Source organism: Aedes albopictus, chromosome 3 (assembly GCF_035046485.1).
Source record: "Aedes albopictus strain Foshan chromosome 3, AalbF5, whole genome shotgun sequence".
In the NCBI taxonomy this organism is placed as follows: Eukaryota; Metazoa; Arthropoda; class Insecta; order Diptera; family Culicidae; genus Aedes; species Aedes albopictus.
Window position 1 is genome coordinate 119,995,148 of NC_085138.1, and position 21,071 is coordinate 120,016,218.

The 21,071-nt window shown below is 40.1% G+C and overlaps 1 protein-coding gene across 24 annotated transcripts in view; it reads right to left on the reverse strand.

Annotated features, from left to right (window-relative positions):
• The window catches only part of LOC115268722 (voltage-dependent calcium channel type A subunit alpha-1), a 561,442-nt gene that overhangs the window by 17,290 nt on the left and 523,081 nt on the right, over window positions 1-21,071 (reverse strand). For 16 of the 24 annotated variants that reach the window (XM_062858464.1, XM_029876907.2, XM_062858472.1 and 13 more), the window contains 2 exons: window positions 2,258-2,370; window positions 2,043-2,194 (listed from right to left, as the gene is read on the reverse strand). In XM_062858464.1, the coding sequence (XP_062714448.1) occupies window positions 2,043-2,194; window positions 2,258-2,370 (265 nt within the window). Of the gene's footprint in view, window positions 1-2,042; window positions 2,195-2,257; window positions 2,371-19,931; window positions 20,151-21,071 lie in introns of those variants that run through there. The other 8 variants (XM_029876909.2, XM_062858471.1, XM_062858467.1 and 5 more) reach the window with 4 other exon arrangements.

Below are 21,071 nucleotides of genomic sequence, written 5' to 3' on the forward strand. Positions count from 1 at the left end.
TTTTTTTGTTACTAAATGTAAAAATTGTGAAATGTTTGAAATGTCATAACTTTTTTGTTTATCAGTTTACCATCACCAAAATTTTATGGTAGATAGCTGATATAATGGGCCATTTTCCCTAAAAAATTGACGTTGGTAAAAAGATAGGGTTTTGAGATATTTGAGTTTTTGTGACAAAGATCATATTTTTTTAAAGTAAAAAAAGAAATTTTTTACAGTGTATATTTTCTAAGGAATCATCATTTAGTTATCTAACTTTGCTGAAAAATTCATAACAATCGAACAATGCGTTTTTGCTGTACAGCTTTTTGAATATTTTTGAACTATTTTCGCATACACCCTTTTGAAAAGTTAGTCGTGAGTGAATATGAAGGTTTGATATCGAAAAATGGCGATTTAGATGAAATTGAAAAACTGTGCAAAGTTTCAGATATTTTTGAAATGGTCGCTCAGGATCGACTGACATGACTCCGTGGAATTCCTCTAATCGAAAGTTTAATAATATAATCAGGGCTTATCGTTTTTTTAGGTCACTTAAATAATCGAGTCCGACCTGTATTAATTTCTGCGTGGGCCTTATCGAATGACAGTGATATATTTGCTATCCATTATGTCTAACGTCTCTATGCGAAACGACTCGATGTAAAATGGACTGTCCCCACACTATATGACTATAGTAGGGTGGCTCAATTTTGTATGAAAAATAAAACACATGACAAAAAGTTTAATGGGCCCACCTTCAATTTTATTCTATATGATGCATCGATGCTCTTGTATTTTTTTTTAGCCGAATCCAAATTTTTAGCTCACTTAATGATTATAAATAGGGTGCCTGCTCCAATTATGGCACTACCTAAGGAAAACTATACGTACAAAAATAACGAGAAGACCAACGAATGTCATCAATATGTTAAAAGATAGCTTAGTTTCCATACTTTACAGGAAAAATATACAAACGGAGCCGAAACTACTTTTAGTATTTATTACAGCGTGGGCCAATGATAGGATAGGCCAATAGGATTAGCCATAACTGGTACACTATGGCGAAAAAGGATGCAAGGAAGCCCAATTTTTTGGGAAAATGATTTATTTCTACCATAAATTGAGAAAAATATGGAGTTTAAATGAGTGCAACCATCTTATGTGAACGTGATCTGTTGTTCACAAAATTTGTCTTGTTGATTTATCGCCTAGTATCGCCTAAATGATACCGGATTTCATTAAAATTTAACTTGAGCATCAGAGTATCATTTTAAATATAATGAGAAGAGAGACCACGAACATTTTTAACACGTGGTATTTTTTGTATTGTAGTTTTCTAATGAGTTTTAAAATGAATTTCTTAAAAACCTAGCAATGACGTCATTATGAGGTGTTCTGTGCTACTAACATAAAGTGAACGATACACTATACTATAAATTCTATTCTATTGCACTGTTCAAAACTAAGCGAAGATTGAACGTCGTGTCTTACGCTATCACCGTGAGAGGTATTGTAGTTTCAAATAAAAATTCATAACCATGTTTTTGGAGTTGGCCTGGCATAATCTTCGGTTGTTGTGTTGCTTTGTTGTGGTTTCGAAAAGGATTGAACTTATTTCTCAAATTTTGGAAGCTCGTCGCTCGTGTACGAATGCTAGATTGGATTTTTGGTGAACTAAAAATTTTGTTAGTATCATTCAGTCAGCACGTGAACAAAATCTTTAAGCAAACAGTGTCTGATCAAAATAAGGCTTTTAAGATTGAGAGCTCTATTTCTACAAGTCATTGTTAGTGCAAATCAAGTTTTACTTAGACATTTACTTTAGACAAGAGGAAACCAAGAGGGCATCACAACAGTTGGAACACAAGATTTTTTTTAGGTAACAAAGCAACTGATCACTCGTTTATACTGCACAACATCAACACCAACATCGAGGGCACCGCGCAGTCTCACGCCCCTCGTATTAACGGGCGATGCCTGGGGTGCCCAGGTTATTCCAATGAACAGTTGTGGCATTGCCTGCCACAACCAAAAGTCTGTATGAATTTTTAGTGAAATACCTCGATTGTGCCTGTGGGCGTAGCCGAAATGGTGCCTACCGCGTTTGTGCTCTTCCTTTTGGATTTCGACCACGTTGGAGACGGTATCGGAGAAACCGACGTCATGATGCCGCCGACGGGGACTGGGCGTTCGCACCAGCGGCGATTCCCTCCTGTGGGTAGAAAAGAAGGTTTTTTTTTTGTTGTTTAGGTACCAAATTACCAGTTCTACTAACCTCAAACTTGGCGATCTACGATGTCCGTTATGGTACGCATGGCCCGGATGTAGATGACCATCTCCACCTGTCAGCGATTCCAGAGATGGCTGCCGGGACACATCCTGTAGCTCCTGGAGAGTTGCCATCCACATTAAAATGTAGTGCATGGATATTTTCAATGTAACAAAAAAAGCGCAGAACAAGATGGAAGACGGAGAAAAAAAATCGAAGAAAAAACAAAGACGAACTGTTAGAATATGCATCACCCTTTTTCTAGTCTTGTTTGGGATAATGGCTGTACGGATGGATTCGGTTCAATCGAAACCTAGGGACAAGACTACGTTCACTACAGATAAACTCTTAGCTATTGGAACCAACGTCGGTAGTGGTTCGGCCATGAGGCTTCGGTTTCCCGGGAGACTTTTCGTCTGTTGGATATATTGCACTACATGTGATAATTAAATTTCGAGTTCATATTATGTCTGTCCAATCGAGAACAACGTGGTTGATTGATTTGAAGTTTGTCCTATATTTAGTTTGATATGTAGTGTAGTGAACAAAACAGAGTTGTTATGATCGGTGAAAGTAGATCTTTAAGCGAATAGGTGAGCGTCTTTTTGTAAAGTGTCTATATAGTTACAGAGTGTCCAAGTGTTTGTGACAGTATAATCCAGTGGATTGAGCAAATGTATTATGAAAAGGCATGCAATATTCTTGGCATTGATATCTACAATAATTAAGAGTTATGTACATTCTCGATGCAAAGTTAACTAAAGTTGACTACCATCAATGGAAGAAAAATTGAACTAGAAAACGCAGAGCATTCAAATTTGTGTCATGCGACTTTTAAAATAAAAAAAAGCAAACCATACTACAGTGATGCTATAAGTGAAGACTAATCTGAAATGTTTTATATTAATGTTGACACCGTTGTTGATTACTTACCGCTACAGATATTCAAAGCTATGGAAATCTATTCTACGGGAAAGGACGAAACATATGGGATCATCGGAGAAGGAACCTATCTACTCTAGAATAAGACTGTACTTGAAAATATTTTCCCACCACATAATACTAATGGATGTCAAATGATACTATAAATATTCTAGTGAAATTGTTAGTTGATGTTTAAGAACAAATGCTATTTTTTAAATTAAAGGCTGCTGAAGTCAGGCCAATTGCCGTAGGTTTTATCAAAAACATTCGTTTTACTACCCCCGCTTTACATGATCCAATTACATATATTTATTTTATGCAATTCAGTATCATAGTTTTTATTTTATACTTCTCATTTCAGTATGATTATGACCTATTTTTCCGTACCGGTTCATTATGCAACTGAAATAAGTTGCATAATGGAAAATAGTTGTATAATGTTCATAATGCAACTCATTTGAGTTGCATTATGAAAAAAAAATCATTGCATAAACTTTTGTATGGAACTCGTTGCAAAACTCGATTTTTTCAGCACTCTTCGTATTTATCCAACTCGGCAAGCCTGTACGACTCGTGCTGAAAAAATCAACTTTTTGCAACTCGTTTCATAAATAACTATTTACGTAATCCAAATGTTTATTTTTCTTCTACTACTGTCTCACAAGGAACCGACAACTCGAACTATAAGCACATCATGGGACGCCATAGTCTCGGATAAATGAGCAAGAACGGAGAGCTGTTTGCAGAGTTTTGTACCTAACGACCGACGTGTTTTTTTCGTGATTGCTCTAAGTAACGCAGATATTACGTTCGACCTAGAATATGATGGTGATCGGCGAGGTCGAAGAAGTACCGTTGGAGGGGAACTTCAAATGCCGGTTTTTACATACGCCGACTGTAAGACGCGACAGTGAAAATGTCCTTCGTCGAGCAGCTGGAGAACCGCGTTGCGGATATTCCGGATGCTGGCAAGGGGTCGTCCATAAATAACGGGGGTGTTTGTGATTTTGTGACGAAGTGTGACGATAGAGGGGTAGGGGTTTATGATATGCTACGTAGCTTTCTACGAAGCCTATTGAAAAAAGTATTTCGTAATTAACAAAATGTTTACTTGCATCAAGTATTAGCTAATCGAAGAAAAAATATATTGCATGATTTCTCTTTCCATTCACATTAGTGTAAATAACAAATAATGGATATAAATGCCGGCTTCCTTTCATAATACATGCAGCTATCGGACGCAACAACTGTATCTGATAAAGTGGTTTGAAATCCTGCTTAAGGAATAATGTATTGTGTATGTAGAAAAATGTCAACATCGCTCAAATGCTTCTCACGAGCAATAGTTTGCTGCTTGCTATAAGGCACTGCACACCGCTAAGGCTAAAAATAAATTTTTGGCATTATGGCATTATTCGAGGAATTCCTTATATAGTTTCTACAGGACTTCCTCGAAGAAATTCTACTTTAATTGCTATAGTAGTTCCTCTAGCCTAGCAGCTTTTTAAGGAATTTGTCATGGTGTTCTTTATAGGTTTCCCCAACAGGAGAAGGATAACATTTCTACAGGAATTCTCACTGGGAATCCCAAAAAAAAAACTTCTGAAAATAGGTATTCCAAATGAATCCCTGAAGGAACTTCCAGAAGAATTTCAGAAGAAACTCTTGGAGGAATCTTGAAAATAAATCATAGACAAATTCCTAAAAAAAATCCCGTGAGGAGTTCCTGGAGCAATTCTAGATGGAACTATTGGGGAAATCTTGAATAAACTCATGGAAGAATCTCAGAAGAAGCTATTTGTAGAATTTCAGAAGGAGCTCTTGGTTCAATTTGTGTAGAAAACACGGAAGAAATTTTTGATGGAATCCCGGAAGGAATTTCTTAAGGAATTCCGATTTTTTTCTGGGAATCCCGGAAGATATCCAGATAGAACTCCTAGTGAAATCTAAGAAAGAAAATCCAGGAGGAACTCCAGAAGAAACTGTGAAAAATCCGTAAAGGGATTCCTCGCGAAATTTTAGGAGATCCTGGAGGAATACTGGAAGGAGTAAATGGAGGGATACCGGAAGAAAAACCCTGGATGAATCCTAGAAGAAAGTTTTCGATGAATCCCACAAGAAACACCCAGAAGAATCCAGGAAGGAATTCCTGAAGGAATCCGAAAAAGAATTCCTGGAGGAATCCCAGAAGCAACTCCTGGAGGGGTTTTGAAAGAATATCGGGAGAAATTCTTACAAAAATCTCGGTATGAATATCTGATTGAATTCCGGTAGCAATTCCTGAAAGAAATCCAGAAGAAACTTCTGGAGGAATCCAGGAAGAACCTTCTTTAGGAAATCCAGAAAGAAGTTCTGATTGAATCTCAGAAGAAATTCCGGTGAAGATCCCTGAACAGATGTTTGAAAACCTTGAAAGAACTCCTGTAGGAAACCATGGCTAAACTTAAAAAAAAAAACCTTAGAAAATAAAACTCCCGGAGAAATCTCAGAAGGATCTTTTGGTGGAAACAAAGATGAAACTCCAGAAGGAATTCTTGGAGGGATCTCTGAAGGAAGTGTTGGAGAAATTAAAAGGAAGGAATTCTCAAAAATGGGAATCCCAAAAGAAGCTCCTTGAGGAATTCTAGAACGAAATGCTGAAGAAATTTTAGAAGAAACCCTGCAGGAGTTCAAATGTCATGGTGCATTTTATTCAAATGAAACCAATTTGATATTCCTAACAGTTTACAGATTGCAATACAGATTAACTAGGGTAGCGAACCACTTGAGCAGCGGCCGGTATTTTGGGCACGCTAAAACGCAGGCAATTCCAATCCAATTGACTTGAAATTTTGTACACGGCTAGATACTATACGTATCTCATCGCATTCCAAAAATTGTGTCGATTGGTTCAGAATTGGCTAAGTTATAGCAGAAAAGAAAAAATAGGACCCCTGCCGAGATGGTTCTACTTCCCTATATTGGGAACTTCAACTTCCTGTTCTTCGACATCACATTAAAATTGATATCAGAACAAAGTTTCGATTTTCTTGCGTTTTTGAAATAAAAATTTTGTTGAGGGGGGGGGGGGATGGGAGGTGTTTAACAAGCTACGTCATTTATATGGGGGGTATCCGAATTTGTGATAAAATGCTACGAGGGGGAAGGGGGGTATTAAAAATCGCCCAAAAAAGCTACGTCATTTATGGACGCCCCCCAACGAAGGAGATCGATATAGCATCACCAAGAGAAAGACAGAGGAGCGTAGGAGCCGTGATAGAGCGAGCGAAAACATGAGGAGTCAAAGCCGTAGCCGTCAGAGTTATTCGGCTCTTGCGAAAGAAGCGAAACGCTCATGTAGACGGCACAAAAGCACGAGGGCATACTCTCTAGTCGATGAAAGCGAGAGAGCCACAAAAAACCGGCGATATTTGTCTCCTCTACGATACCTCGCGGCCAAATTTCATGGATACTCACCATCTATTGACACACCAAGTGATTTAGATGATGCCGGCCGTTCATACTACAACGACCTTCATCATGGAAGCTTTTGAAGAAGCATGCCCTCTACGGTCTGTTAAGAGGAACACCTTGGTGGAACTCTGATCTAGCGAAACTCAGGAAACAATGTAGAAAGAGTTGGAACAGACGACGTTCGGCTGGTTCGGAGGCTTTCAGGTCAGCTCGCAAGGCCTACAGGAAAGCTCTCCGGTCTGCTGAACGATCCGGCTGGAAAAACCTTTGTACAAATGTTTCCAGTTTGAGTGAAGTCAGACGGTTAAATAAAATCTTTGCGAAATCTAAGGATTTATGTGTGAACGTACTTCGTTTGCCAAATGGCGATCTGACTTCCTCTGATGAGAAAGTTCTGGAATGCTTGTTTAGCACACACTTCCCTGGATGTGTGGATATTACATCTTCGGATGAACCTGATGTCTTTTCTTGTAGTTATGATTGTTTAGCTTTGGCTCGGAGCATTGTAACTATAGAATCGATTGAGTGGGCTCTTAATAGCTTTGCTCCTTTCAAATGTCCTGGTGCAGATGGGATTTATCCTATTTTGCTTCAGAAGGGATTTGATTATTTCAAACATGTTTTGAAAAAAACTACTTGTTTGCAGATTTGCTACAGGGTATATTCCCAAATCCTGGCGGGATATTGCTGTAAAGTTTATTCCAAAAGTGGGTCGTGCGTCGTATGAAGAAGCAAAGAGTTTCAGACCTATCAGTTTGACCTCTTTTCTTCTGAAATGCTTAGAACGCATTGTGGATCATCACATCCGTGATGTTCATCTGACCAACGTGCCTCTTCATGTGAACCAATATGCCTACCAATCTGGTAAGTCCACAGTGACTCTTTTACACAAGGTTGTTTACGATATCGAGAAAGCATTCACTCAAAAGCAATCTTGTTTGGGTGTTTTCTTAGATATCGAAGGTGCCTTTGACAATGTGCCTTTCGATGCCATATTGGAAGCCGCACGGAGTCATGGTATATCTCCAATGATTTCCAATTGGATTCATCAAATACTCAAAAACCGATATCTCTTCTCGACATTGCGTCTAGCAGGGATAAGGAAATTGAGTGTTTGTGGATGCCCCCAAGGGGGAGTCTTATCACCGCTTTTGTGGAATCTCGTAGCAGATACGCTATTGAGGCAACTCAATAATAGCGGTTTTCCTACTTATGGTTTTGCCGACGACTACCTAACATTGTTAGTTGGTATGTACATCAGCACCCTTTTCGACCTGATGCAAAGCGCCCTTCAGGAGTTGAGGGTTGGTGTCGCCAATATGGCCTTTCGGTTAATCCGAGTAAAACATCTATTGTTCTTTTCACGGAAAGGCGAAACCGTAATGGCGTTCGACCTTTGCGTCTCTTTGATTCTGAAATCGATGTGACTGAACAGGTAAAGTACGTTGAAGTCATTCTTGATTCCAAGCTTTCCTGGACACCTCACATTGAGTTCAGAATCAAGAAAGCTTGCATGGCCTTCGGGCAATGCCGGCGTACTTTTGGTACAACTTGGGGTCTAAAACCCAAGTATATCAAATGGATTTACACAACTGTGGTTCGGCCAATATTGGCTTATGGATGTCTTGTGTGGTGGCAAAAGGGCGAAGTGAGAACGGTCCAATCAAAATTAGGCCATCTCCAAAGGATGTGCTTAATGGCGATGTCTGGAGCGTTATCTTCAACTCCCACGGCGGCGCTCGAAGTTCTCTTTGACGTTGCCCCACTACACATTCATCTCAAACAAGAAGCACTTTCTTGCACTTACCGGCTACGGGTACTCGGTCTACTAGAGGAAACTCCTGTGAACCGCAGTTCAACACACACCTCGTTGTTTGCAATTTTGGTGGATTGGGACAAAATTGTTCTTGCTCCAAGTGATCTTACAATTGCTTGTAATTTTCCATATAGGACATTTTCCACGAAATTCCCTTCCCGGGAAGAGTGGACACCTGGTTATCTGGAAAGAAGTATTTCAGACGGCATCGTATGTTACACTGATGGCTCCCTTCTCGAAGGTCGAGCAGGTGCTGGTGTTTATTCTCGTGAGCTAAGGCTGTATCAGTCTTACTCACTTGGTAGACACTGCACCGTTTTTCAGGCCGAAATCTTTGCTCTTATGTGCGGAGTGCAATCAGCACTTCAGCAGCACGTAATGGGCAAAGTAATATACTTCTGTTCAGATAGCCAGGCTGCTATTAAAGCACTTGCTTCGGCCAACTCTAGGTCGAAGGTAGTTATCGCTTGTCGAACTCAAATCGAGGAGCTGAATTCAGCAAACGGTGTTCACCTTGTATGGGTACCTGGTACCTTCCATCGCTGGAAATGAATTGGCTGATGAGTTAGCTCGCACTGGAGCATCACATGACATCATTGGCCCTGAGCTAGCTATTCCGATATCGAAGTGTTGGGTAAAGCTGCAGATTGACACCTGGGCTACCACTCAGCACAAACAATACTGGAATAGCTTGGAGTCATGTCGTCAAACCAAATTGTTTTGCACTGAGCCATCTCCAAGGGTGGCGAAGTATCTTACAAATCTGTCAAAGCAGAATTGCAGCATGCTGGTCAAAGCATTGACTGGCCACTGCCGACTCAGTTATCACATGGCGAATATTCAGCAATCTGATTCATTTGCATGTGATAGCTGTGAATCCGATTATGGAACTTCGTATCATTTGATATGTAACTGTCCAGTTTTTGCGCAACTGTGCTTCCGAGTATTCGGTTAACACTTATTAAGTGAAACTGACTTCAGAAACCTGAATCTTCAGGATATTCTGTTGTTCTTAACCCGCTGTGGTAAAGAGCTATAGGCTCTCTTTCGCTTTATGCGTTATTACAGTGCCCTTTTCAGGGCGCTGTTTGAACCCATTGTGGTACGCTTGTGCGTTTGAACCCTCTTCCAGGGTATTTTTCCTATTTCCCTACCTGTCCATATCCCCATCTAAATCCTTTTTTCTTTCTTTTCCCTCAGGTAGATGATGAAATAGGCTGTTATTTTGGCGATGGCACAAATGTCCCAAATGGAGGATGACGTGCCTCTGGAGCCGGCCTTCTGATACCTGATACCTGATACTGGGTGTCGACCTGACTAATGTTCTTACCGACAGTAGCTTTAGTCAGAACGAAGCGGAGTCGATTATTGACATTACCCTTTGTAGTCTTGGCCTAACAAGCAGTACGAGCTTGACGGTGGACGATGGCTATACTCACAGCGATCACCTGACGATTCGCTACAGCATCGACTATAACAACAGCAGGCAACTGTTACAGGAAGATGCATTCAGGCCAAGATCATGACTAGGCGAGTCTACCCTAGAAATGGGAGACCACCGGCTTACTGGTGAACTCAAGCGATCGCGCCTGCTTACGAGCTTGGCGGCGGATGCAGCGAGCACGATCTGAGGAAGAGCGAAACGAACGGCGGGTAGTGCTCGCCACTACCAAAGTCGCGCTGAAGACCGAGATAAGGGCAAGTAAAAAGGCCTGCTTCGATGGTCTCTGTCAGAGTGCCAATGCGAATCCATGATGCCTAGGGGATCGTGATGACCAAGACGATATGTATAATGTCTCCTACAGAGCAATCTCTAGAGATGTTGAGGGGATCATCGAGGGACTTTTTCCGCGTCATGATCCTAGTCCTTGGACACCTTTCATAGGACAGCTGGGGACTGGAGCCGACAACGACACCAGCAGATTAATTCAGAGGCGCATTGTGGCAGGAAATCGTGCTTACTTTGGACTCCGCAGAACTCTACGATCGAATAAAGTTCGCCGTAACACGAAGCTGACTATCTACAAAACGCTGATTAGACCGGTAGTCCTCTTTGGGCATGAAACATGGACCCTACGTGCAGAGGATCAACGCGCCCTTGGAATTTTCGAACGGAAGGTGTTGCGTACCATCTACGGCGGAGTGCAGTTGGAAGACGGGACTTGGAGAAGGCGAATGAACCACGAGCTGCATCAGCTGCTGAGAGAACTAACCATCGTCCATACCGCGAAAATCGGGAGACTACGGTGGACGGGTATCGTCATCAGGATGTCGGACAGCAACCCGACTAAAATGGTTCTCGAGAGTCATCCGACCGGTACAAGAAGACGTGGAGCGCAGCGAGTTAGGTGAGTCGACCAAGTGGAGGACGATCTGCAGACCCTACGCAGAGTGGGGAACTGGAGACAAACAGCCATGGACCAAGTAGAATGGAGACGGCTATTATGTACAGAAGAGGCCACCCCTGCCTTAGCCTGATCGGTAAGGTAAGTATGGGGACTGGACCTGGCGATCAACAGAGGGTCATCAATGAGGAACTAGCAGGGATAGCAAAGTCGCTTAGCATAGGTAAGGCCCCAGGCATGGACGGAGTACCGAAGCTGGCCTTAAAAGTAGCAATTGCAGAGGCTCCCGAGATGTTCAGGTCTGCTATGTAGAAATGTCTGGACGAGGGAGTTTTCCCAGAAGTTTGGAAGTGACAGAGCCTGGTTTTATTGCCAAAGGCGGAGAAGTCACACGAAGACCCGTCGGCATATAGACCAATATGCTCGATCGACACGGCGGGGAAGGTGCTCGAAAAGATCGTCCTCAATAGAATGTTGAGGCAAACCGAGGGTGTAAATCTAGGTGTAAATAGTCTCTCGAGCAACCAGTTCAGCTTCCGGAAGGGGAGAGCGACCGTAGACGCTAACAAAATCCGCCGAGAAAGCGCTTCAGCGTAAGAGGAAGGGGATTCGCTATTGAGCAGTAGTGACTCCAATGTAAGGCATGCGGTCAATAGCGCCAGTTGGATCCCAAGCAACACACATGGTTACAAAACAGACACGGCAGCGTATGTAAGGGTTGCACAGTAAGTCACAGTGACTTATTAGGGTGGCTGTTGCCGATGCGCTCCTGTGTCTGCGGATACCCGGGTACCTTTACAAGATTCTCGGAAGTTACTTCCAGAATCAAGTACTACACGGAGGTGAGTCAAAAGTGCTATCACATAATCTCAGGAGTCCTGCCAGGTTCCATCTTGGGTCCGGTGTTATGGAATGTTATGTACGACAATGTTCTCGTGAACGGAAGTGGAGGTGAGTAGGCCATACTCTGTACAGAGGCGGGAACAAAATCTGCAAGCACGCGCTAGACCGGGACCTAGCAGAATATTGCAGCAGAGACAGGCCCAGAGAGCCTTGGTGGGCAGCCTTATTAAAGAAATAAAAGAGTCGGTATAAATTTGACATATGAAGCATCTTGGGTGATCAGTACAGGAGGTGAGTAGTAGTAAGTATGTCCTGTTCTTTTAAATTTGAAATGTTTTAATGAATTCATGAAACCTTTTTAGTATGTGATTATCACTAGCTCTACGTGAAACAGTTTATCAGAACAAAATAATCTAGCCACTCGATATTTGTTTTCCCACTGTACTTCTCCGCGTTCGTGGAATCCATCATTCACACTACAGTTATTTCTCGACTAAGGATGCATTGCTAAGTGAGTGAAAAAGTTCAATAGTAATGCCACTTAAGTGAATCAGCCATGGCGTCCTCAAACGAGAGATTTCTGTACTACTATAGGGTCTGGGACCATTTGAGCAGGGGGACCAATTTTGAGCACTTGCTGCTATAACTCAGTCAATTGTGAACCGATAAATTTGATTTTTGGGTTACGATCAGACACGCACAGTATCAGTTCAGAAATTCAAGTCAATCGGATTGAAAATTGACTGAGTTAAAGTGCCCAAAATAGGTCCCCCTACCCGAATGGTCCCAGATCTGCTACCGCTATTTGTTAAAACTTGAACGTGATTTCAAATATTCCTATCACTATCATCATTGATTATTTCCATCAACGAATCACCTTATTAAACAAAACACATAACAATTGGGAAAGTAAGCGACCACCACCGTGGTGCACGTACACACACACATCCACTTGGAACCAACATCGATACACACCAAAACCCAAAACCAAAACGGGGGACTGTGCTTTGGCTTTGAAACAACAACAAAACCAAAGTAGGTTATTTAGTAAAACACGAAACTGGGAAAACAAATACGGATATCCACATATCGATATTACGAAAACAGAACAACACGGGGAAGGTGGGAAGGCAACGGATACATGGGTGTTTGTTAGGGGTTACCAGTGCCGGAACGAGACTTCACCTTTCTGCTCCTCGTTGGAAAGGTGGTGGTGGGTGTTGAAAACCGTGATGGAATGGAATAAGAAGAATTCGAGAAAGAAATACAGATGAAAACTAAAATCAAGTTTCAGATAGATAGTATGAAACCCTTGGAATAACGTAGCTAGATAAGCGGATATTCGTCACCGAGATCAACTTGGTTTGTCTTGATGCATTTTTATTGTCGAAATTCAAACTATCTGTAACTTTTGTATCAATGGTTATCATCAAACTTTTTTAATACCTAGTTTTAAAAAATTGAAATGTTTTGTAGTTTGTTACAGAAAAATGAAAACAATCGGTTGAGAAATCACTAAGATATGGCAATCTATAGTTCTTCGAGTAAGAGGGTTCGAAAAGTCGGTACAAAATCTTAAATTGCTCAGATTGTATGGGAAAACGACTTTGGTGCATTTTTATTGTCCGATACTGTTTGTATTTGATAAATACTACAAGTAATTGCCTGCATATTAGGGTGGCCCAGAATCCCAGAATCTACGTGTAAAATTTGAGCAAAATCGATTAAGCCTTAAGGGGGCGCTGAACACGCTTGAAGTTTGTATGGGAAAACTTGGCCAAATGTATGCAGAAATCTTAAGTAGTCGAATTTTGCCGCTAGGTGGCGCTGTAAGCGTTCAATGAATAAACCCTTTGGTATATTGTCGGTGACTATATGCCAAAGAACTTTGTTGAAGACCGTGAAGTGATCCGATGTCTGTGAAAAAAGTTAAACCCTAGGCAAAGTGAGGCGAAGTACACTCCGACTCTAATTTACGTTCAGGTCCACTATCGAGTGCGTAAATCAAATTGGACGTAAAACAAATCAGAGCACTTACCAATTTCTATTGAAATACACATACTAGATGCTAGTTTACCTTCTACATGTGTTCAGCGAAATTTGAGTACTGACCAAGGGCTATCATATGTGGCCATTCACCATTTGGAATTATGATTGCAGGTGGGAACACTGATCGATCTACATTATACCGTCCATTAGCTGGGGGTGTTTCTAAACAAGTAAAGTTTCAGCTTCTCTATCTCGGGATCGAAAGCAGATAGAAATGTGTCGTCTTCGACAAAGTTGTTTAGAAGGACAAGAACATTCTGGTGATTCACCAATTAGTTGGTGATTTCACCGCTAGGTGGCGCTAGTTATAAAGTGAAATTTTAGGCTTCTCAGATAGGCAGATAGAAATGTGTCGTCTTCGGCATAGTTGTTTCGACGGACAAGAATATTCTGGTAATATACCAATTGGGTTTTTAAATTAAGAAAAATATATTGATTTTTTGATTTTATACAAAAGATCACCTTTTTCTGAACTACCATGATTTTTTTTCAGATTTTTAGAACTTTATTTTGGTACCTAAAATCGATTTCGAAGAAATTATTCGAAATCACCTTTTGACAGCTGACCAACTGCTAGACAGCTCCGCCCAGTACAAAATGCAACGAGGGGTGATTCGACAAATCGCTCCCATACAAACTTCAAACTGTTTTTAAAATAGGTTCCCGGGCACCAAAATTCATAAAAATTTGGATTTCGGCTCAGTTTTGCATGTAGATTCAGAATATGGAACTATCTCAACACCGCTAAAGAAGCCAATTAGCTGGTGATTTCGCCACTAGGTGGCTATAGTTATGAAGAAAAATTTTAGACTTCTCTATCTCGGTAACGAATGCAGATAGAAATGTGTCGTCTTCGACAAAGTTATCCAGAAGGCCATGAATATTCTGGTCATTAATTAATAAGTCGGTGTTTTTACCGCTAAGTGGCGCTAGGTTAAAATTAAAATTTAATGTGTCGTCTACGCCAAAGTTGTTCAAAAGGACAAGATCATTCTTATTATTCATAAATTAGTTGGCGATTTTTCCGCTAGGTGGCGCTAGTTTTCAAATGCAATTTTACACTTCTTCATCTCGTGATCTAAAGCATATAGAAAAGTGTTGTCTCCGGGAAAGTTGTTCAGAGGGATAAGAACATTCTAGTGATTCACCAATTGGTTATGTCACATTCTCCCGATTTCCAAGCGCCCGAATGACAAATCCCCGCAAGTCATTCGCCCCAATGTAACATTCTCACGAATGAATTAAATGCCTCAACAATATAATAATCTTAAAAACACCTTTCTGAAATCAGTTAAGGTGAAACATCAAGAAATCTTATTTCAATTTTGCATACAAATTTTAAAGACACAAATCTGATGAACGAAGCATTGAACCACGCTGCATCTGTTTATCCTGGCTTTGCTCACTTATAAAGGCAGATAATCCCAATCAGACGCATTTGTTTACGAATTTTCAAGGTTAGTGCTCATGGAAACGTCAGTAGGGGTTCAAGCCGGCCATTGGGGCAGCCGTATTTGTATTATTTGATGTTTCACGTATTCACGTGTTTGGCCGAATGTAATTTTTCCAAAGGCCATCAGGTCAAATATGCTTTGGCTAAATTATGATTAAACCGAAAACCTATACCTAAACCATTGGCAATTCCAGGTTATCAGCAAAAAGTAACTATAAGTATTTTCATCAGAGATTTTTCGGTATTTTCATCAGACATTTCCGACAATACAGTATTGTCCCGATTTATCACCCCCCTTGTCAAATTTGGGGTGATGAAACAGTGCCAGTTATGACATCGTGATTTTTTTTTTATGTTTGAACTTTAACATTAATTAAGAGCAGTATTCAAAGTAGTACGCATAACTGATTTGTCTGACAGGGGGAGGTCCATTAATTATATCACGTAAATCTACAAATAATCACCCTTTTTTATAGGACCTCCACAATATTAGCATGGATCGTCACCCTTTTATGAACGCACTCATTGTCTTCCTGTAATTTACGGGCATTCTTCATAATATTGTTTATTCTGCAGAGGTTCCTCCAAAGATTTCTCTTAGAATTTCTGTAGGGATTTGCTTAGTGATTTTTCCATGGGTTCCTTCCGGGATTTTTCAGGATGTTATTTTGCCTTCTTGGCGAAACATACCCACTTGCACAAATCCTGCTCTTTGCTAAGTGTTTCATGAGCATTTCCACAGTATTAAACTTAGAGGATTTTTCCAGGGAAACACGGTATTTTCATTATTTGTCCATGGTTTTACTCAAGATTTTTTTTTAATTTTTTTTTAAATTATTTTGTATGCTCCTTCCAAGAATTAAGAACTCTCTTAAGAATTCTTGAAATGGAATGTTTTTCAGGGTTCCTTCAAGTCTTTAGTGCCTCCAAGGGATTCCCGTTGATCAAGCAGAAATCCATTTTCAAGTATTATTTTCATTTTTTTTTTCAAAGATTCATCCCAAACATTCTCCGGGGTTTTTTTCAGGATTCCTGCAAAGGTTACTCAGGAATTTTTCATTATTCTCCTTACGGTAAACCTTCAGGTATTCTTCCATCATGATTTTCTGCTAATTTGCTCAGTACTTCATCCCGGCATTCCTTCAGGGGATTTCAGGAGTATTTCCGGGATGCCTCTCATTTTTTTCTGAGGAATCTGGGATTCCCTCCAGAGATGTTCTAATATTATCTGCCAGAAATAACATATGTCTGTGTCACAATGTGAAACAATGTACTATAACTTTGTTGCACATTCGATTTGCCTCTCTGCACGGATCTGACATTCAGATCGAACTCGATTATCCATGATTCAACTAGCTGGCAAAAATGCCTCCATTATTCTTATTCGGCGGTTAAATAATTCGGCAACATCATGTTAAAAGATATAGGAAGTTTATTTTTATTATGCAGATTTTTCTGCTGCAGCTCCATTCTCAAAATATATGATACAGGGTTATTGAGCATTATTTGATATTGAGTTATATTTGAATCTGTGTGATCAGTGTTGCCAGCAATAATAAAATTTTTGTATCTCAACGTGGAACAATGTACTGCACTTGTGGTGCACTATATTATTGTCGAACATTCGAATTACATCTATCCATTTCAAAGATATAGAACTATATTTGAATCTATCTGATCAGTGTTGCCAGCAATAACCTATTTTTCGCAAAACGTGAAACAATGTATTGCACTTGAGGTGCACTCTAACATTGTCGAACATTCAAATTGCCTATCTCACACCATATCAGAGATGTTGAGCTATATTTGAATCTGTATGGCCAGCGTTGCCAGAATTAATGTATTGTTTGTGTCCAAACGTGAAATAATGTACTGCCTTTGTGGTGCACTATAACATTGTCAAACATTCATATGGCCTATTTCACACCGGATCTGTGATATTGAGCTATATTTGAATTTATATGACTAGTATTGCCAGCTAGTGAAAAAAATATGTGTTATCAAATGCAGGGTTGTTAATAGTCATCGGAGCTGAAGCATAATCACTGACGACAACAAGTAATTAAAAGTTTGCGTCACTAAGTCAGCTGATCTTGATTATTTTTCTTCAAACACCGTCAGTCAGTTTGCTGGTCGCGACGAAAAAGTTTTGCCTGTTCTCTTTATTGGCATTTTCGTTGAGTTGCTTGCTTCACCCTGTTCGAACGAACGAATAATCAGCCTCACGGGAATGGCTGATCGGAAAAAAATATGCAAAGATGAATCACGCCTTCATTTGGAATCGAACCAAAAACCTTCAGATTGGCAGCACAACAAGCATACCAACAGAGATAATTCAATAGCTCGGAAGGACCGCGGCCAAATCGTCAATAAAAGCTTGACTGGTTCGCCTTTCGTCTGCAGTTGGATGCCATGTGACCAAAAGCATATTCGTTTTTCGTCGTTGCAAAAGGAGACAAAAGAGAATGACGAAAACTATAGCTTCCTGTTTTATTTTCGGTTCATCCTCGTCGTGGTTTCTTTGTCGGTCGCTGATGATGATGCAAGTGACGGAGTTTTATTTGGCGACGAACTTTTTTAGTTTTTCGTCGTTGATCAGTGACGATACAGATGGTTACCAACCCTGATTAAATGACGTCAACAATTGAACAAATGGCGCCAAAGATTGTGGCGACATATTTTTTGTCCCAACGTGAAACAATGCACTGCACTTGTGGTGCACTTTTACATTGTCGAGCATTCGAATTGCCTATCTCACACCATATCAGAAATATATTTGAATCTGTATGACCAGTGTTGCCAGAATTTATATATTTTTTGTGTCCAAACGTGAAAGAATGTACTTCACTTGTGGTGCACTATAACATTGTCGACCCTTTATATGGCCTATCTCCCACCGGATCCGTGATATTGAGCTATATTCAAATCTACATGACCAGTGTTGCCAGCTAGTGCAAACATTATGTGTTATTAAATGACGTTAACAATTTCTGTTTTTTTAAATGACGCCAAAGATGCCACTTGACTTCTACATAATATTTACTGAACAATAGAATTCGATATATTATGTATCTCAAAATCGGGTTGATCGATGTTTAACATTATGCAGTGTTGCCAGTTGCAGAGATTACTTTGAAGAACCAAATTTTACAAAGACAAGTAAACAAGGTAAATCCAGTTGACTTGCTGATATTGTGTTACGTTCAGGGTATGAAAAACGGATCACGCCGAAAAACAAACGCTTTGTCCTAAGCGGTGCATGTTGGTAACAAAGCCGCATCGCAACAAACGAATGTCAGGCGATGAGAGCAATAAAACAAACATCGCTTGCCGTGCGTGAGCCGATATTCCGGCTTTTCTGCTGAAATTTCCGACCCACATCATCGAATTCCTAAGCATTTGAACGAATTAAGACTCTTGCAAACCTCTGAGTCAAGTTTCAGTTGTAAAACAATGCGAAAATCACGATGTGAATAGAAAGAGACAAATATACCTACCGTTTTTGTTGTGAACAACTCGGGAGCGATTTTGTCATTATCTGCTAACGAAAAAACAAAGCGTTGCTGCCGTGCCTTCTTTGTTGCCTATTTTTCGCTTGCGGTGTCATATTTTGCGTACACTGGTTACGTTACTTAAAACTGCAACGAACATGAACTCCATCCCAATTGTAGTGAATTATATATTCAGATTTTTATTTACAGTTCAGCAGTGTTGTCAGCTTTAAAAAAACTTCGTTTTATTCTATGCGACATGAAACAGTGTTTGATGTCTACTTAAATTATGCTGAAGAGCCTTTTATATCGCATACATTCTAATGTAATGTATATATTCAGCAATATATGATTCTATTTGAACAGTGTTGCCATCTAACATAAGAAATAATGATATCAGGAGCTATCACTAGTTGGCCTTTGTTGTCCTTTCGAACTTTTCTGAACAATACATGTGTATATTTAGAAAACTATTAAAGGATTTAGGGTTAATCTAAATTTTGGACGTAAACGGACGTAAAATAAGGTCGGAGTATATTGAGATTTCATTAATGATATTATTCCTTTACATGTACTGGAAAAATAACAATTATGTTTCGCCTCACTTCACCTAGGGTATAACTTTTTTCACAGACGTTGGATCACTTTGCGGTCCTCAACAAAGTTGTTTGGCATGTATAGTCACCTACAATACTACCGAAGGGTTTGATTAATGAACGCTTACAGCGCCACCTAGCGGAAAAACTCGAAAACTTGAAATTTCTGCATACATTGGGCCAAGTTTTCCCATACAAACTTCAAGCGTTTTGAGCGCCCCTTAGGATTAATCGATTTTGCTCAAATTTTGCACGTGGATTTTGGGAGTCCAAAACAACTGATTCGGGAGGTAAGACTTGGCATTTTTCGAATTTTTTGTTTTTCATTTAAGTGTGGGCCACCCTACTGCATATATTATACTTAATTTGAATGATAGTTGTCTTATTAAACATAATGACAAATATCCGATTATCTAAAAAAATATATATGTAGGGTAAATCGTCAATTATTGCACCCCTTAAAACTCGCCAACTGTTGCACACCTCATAAGAGAAACATGGAGTGTGCAAGATTTTAAGGTGTGCAACAAGTGGCGATTTACCCTATGTGTGCCCGAAATATAATGGAATAACAAGAAACCATAAAAAACATGGGATCGAGCCATAGGCTCAACCGAAACATTTCCCATTGCAATGTAATCCCCATACGGTCAAAGAGATTCAGCAAGTCAAACAGTAAAAGAAACAGCTCATTTGGAGCACCGTGTCACCTACCTGAAGGACCGCTTGCGCTTGGTGTTCCGCCGGGCGAGGCTGGCCAGTGTGCCCTCGTGGTCGACCTCGTTGCCACCGTTGGGCTGCTGGGCGTACAGCAGGTGCGTTTGCGAGTTGACCCCCTCGCCGTTCTCGATGCTCAGCGAGCCGGTCCGGGAGCCACCGGTTTTGTCGAGGGCGGCCATATCGAGGATCGCATTGAAGAGTGATGGCTTCTACAGGTGGGTGGTTGGTGGTGGTGGTGTGTGGCGGTGTTTGCGATTCGATAGTTTGATATTTTTTTTGTTGCGAATGTTTGTGAAATATTGGTTTTGAAGGGGGTTGATTTTGTTTTGGTTGGCCGGCAAACACGGCGTTTGGGCCAAGACACGTGCAATGTGTGAGATTGATCCGGATGCGGTGAGGTTTGCGAGTGACGGCATTTTGGTATGGTACAGTTTAATGCGTTTTTACAGTAGATTTTTTTTTTTGGTAAGTAAGATTTAGCGGAAGCGAATTTCAATCGAAGCATAAAACAAACAAATAAAATAGATGAAATAGTTTAGAAAATTTTATTGCATTGATTTTAAAACGGGTTTGGTGTTTTAAACAAGAATTCGACGAATCAAGGACCCCTGTACAAAAGCAGAAAAGCGACTATGCTAAAAAAGTGCTCCTTGATTCGTCGAATGGGAGAAATAGAAATAACCCTCAATCGGAAATCCGACGACAGGCAATTTCGATTTCTTCTCATAACGGGTATCAAAATTTTGTTTTTATATACAGATTTGTTAATTGGTTGTGAAATAAGAGAAAATTTTAAAAGCAAAGATTAAAACCGTGTAAAATTTTAAACTGTAATCTTAAAATGCATGCATACCAAGAAGAAAAAGTTAAAACGCTATTCTAATCGAAAATATTGGAAATCTGGTTCAATTCACATGCAGAAAAAAGATCATTCACAGGAGTGTGAGTTCAAAAATGTATGTTTTATCATTATTTACAAAACATGTTTTGTTGCGATTGACCAATTGGAATGTTGAATCTGTTGTTTGTGGCAGTGTAGTTGCATTATTTCGATACAATCTATAGAAATCGAACTCTAGAGTGTTAAGAAACAAATAATCACTAAATTCAGGAATAAAAGACGCCACAAG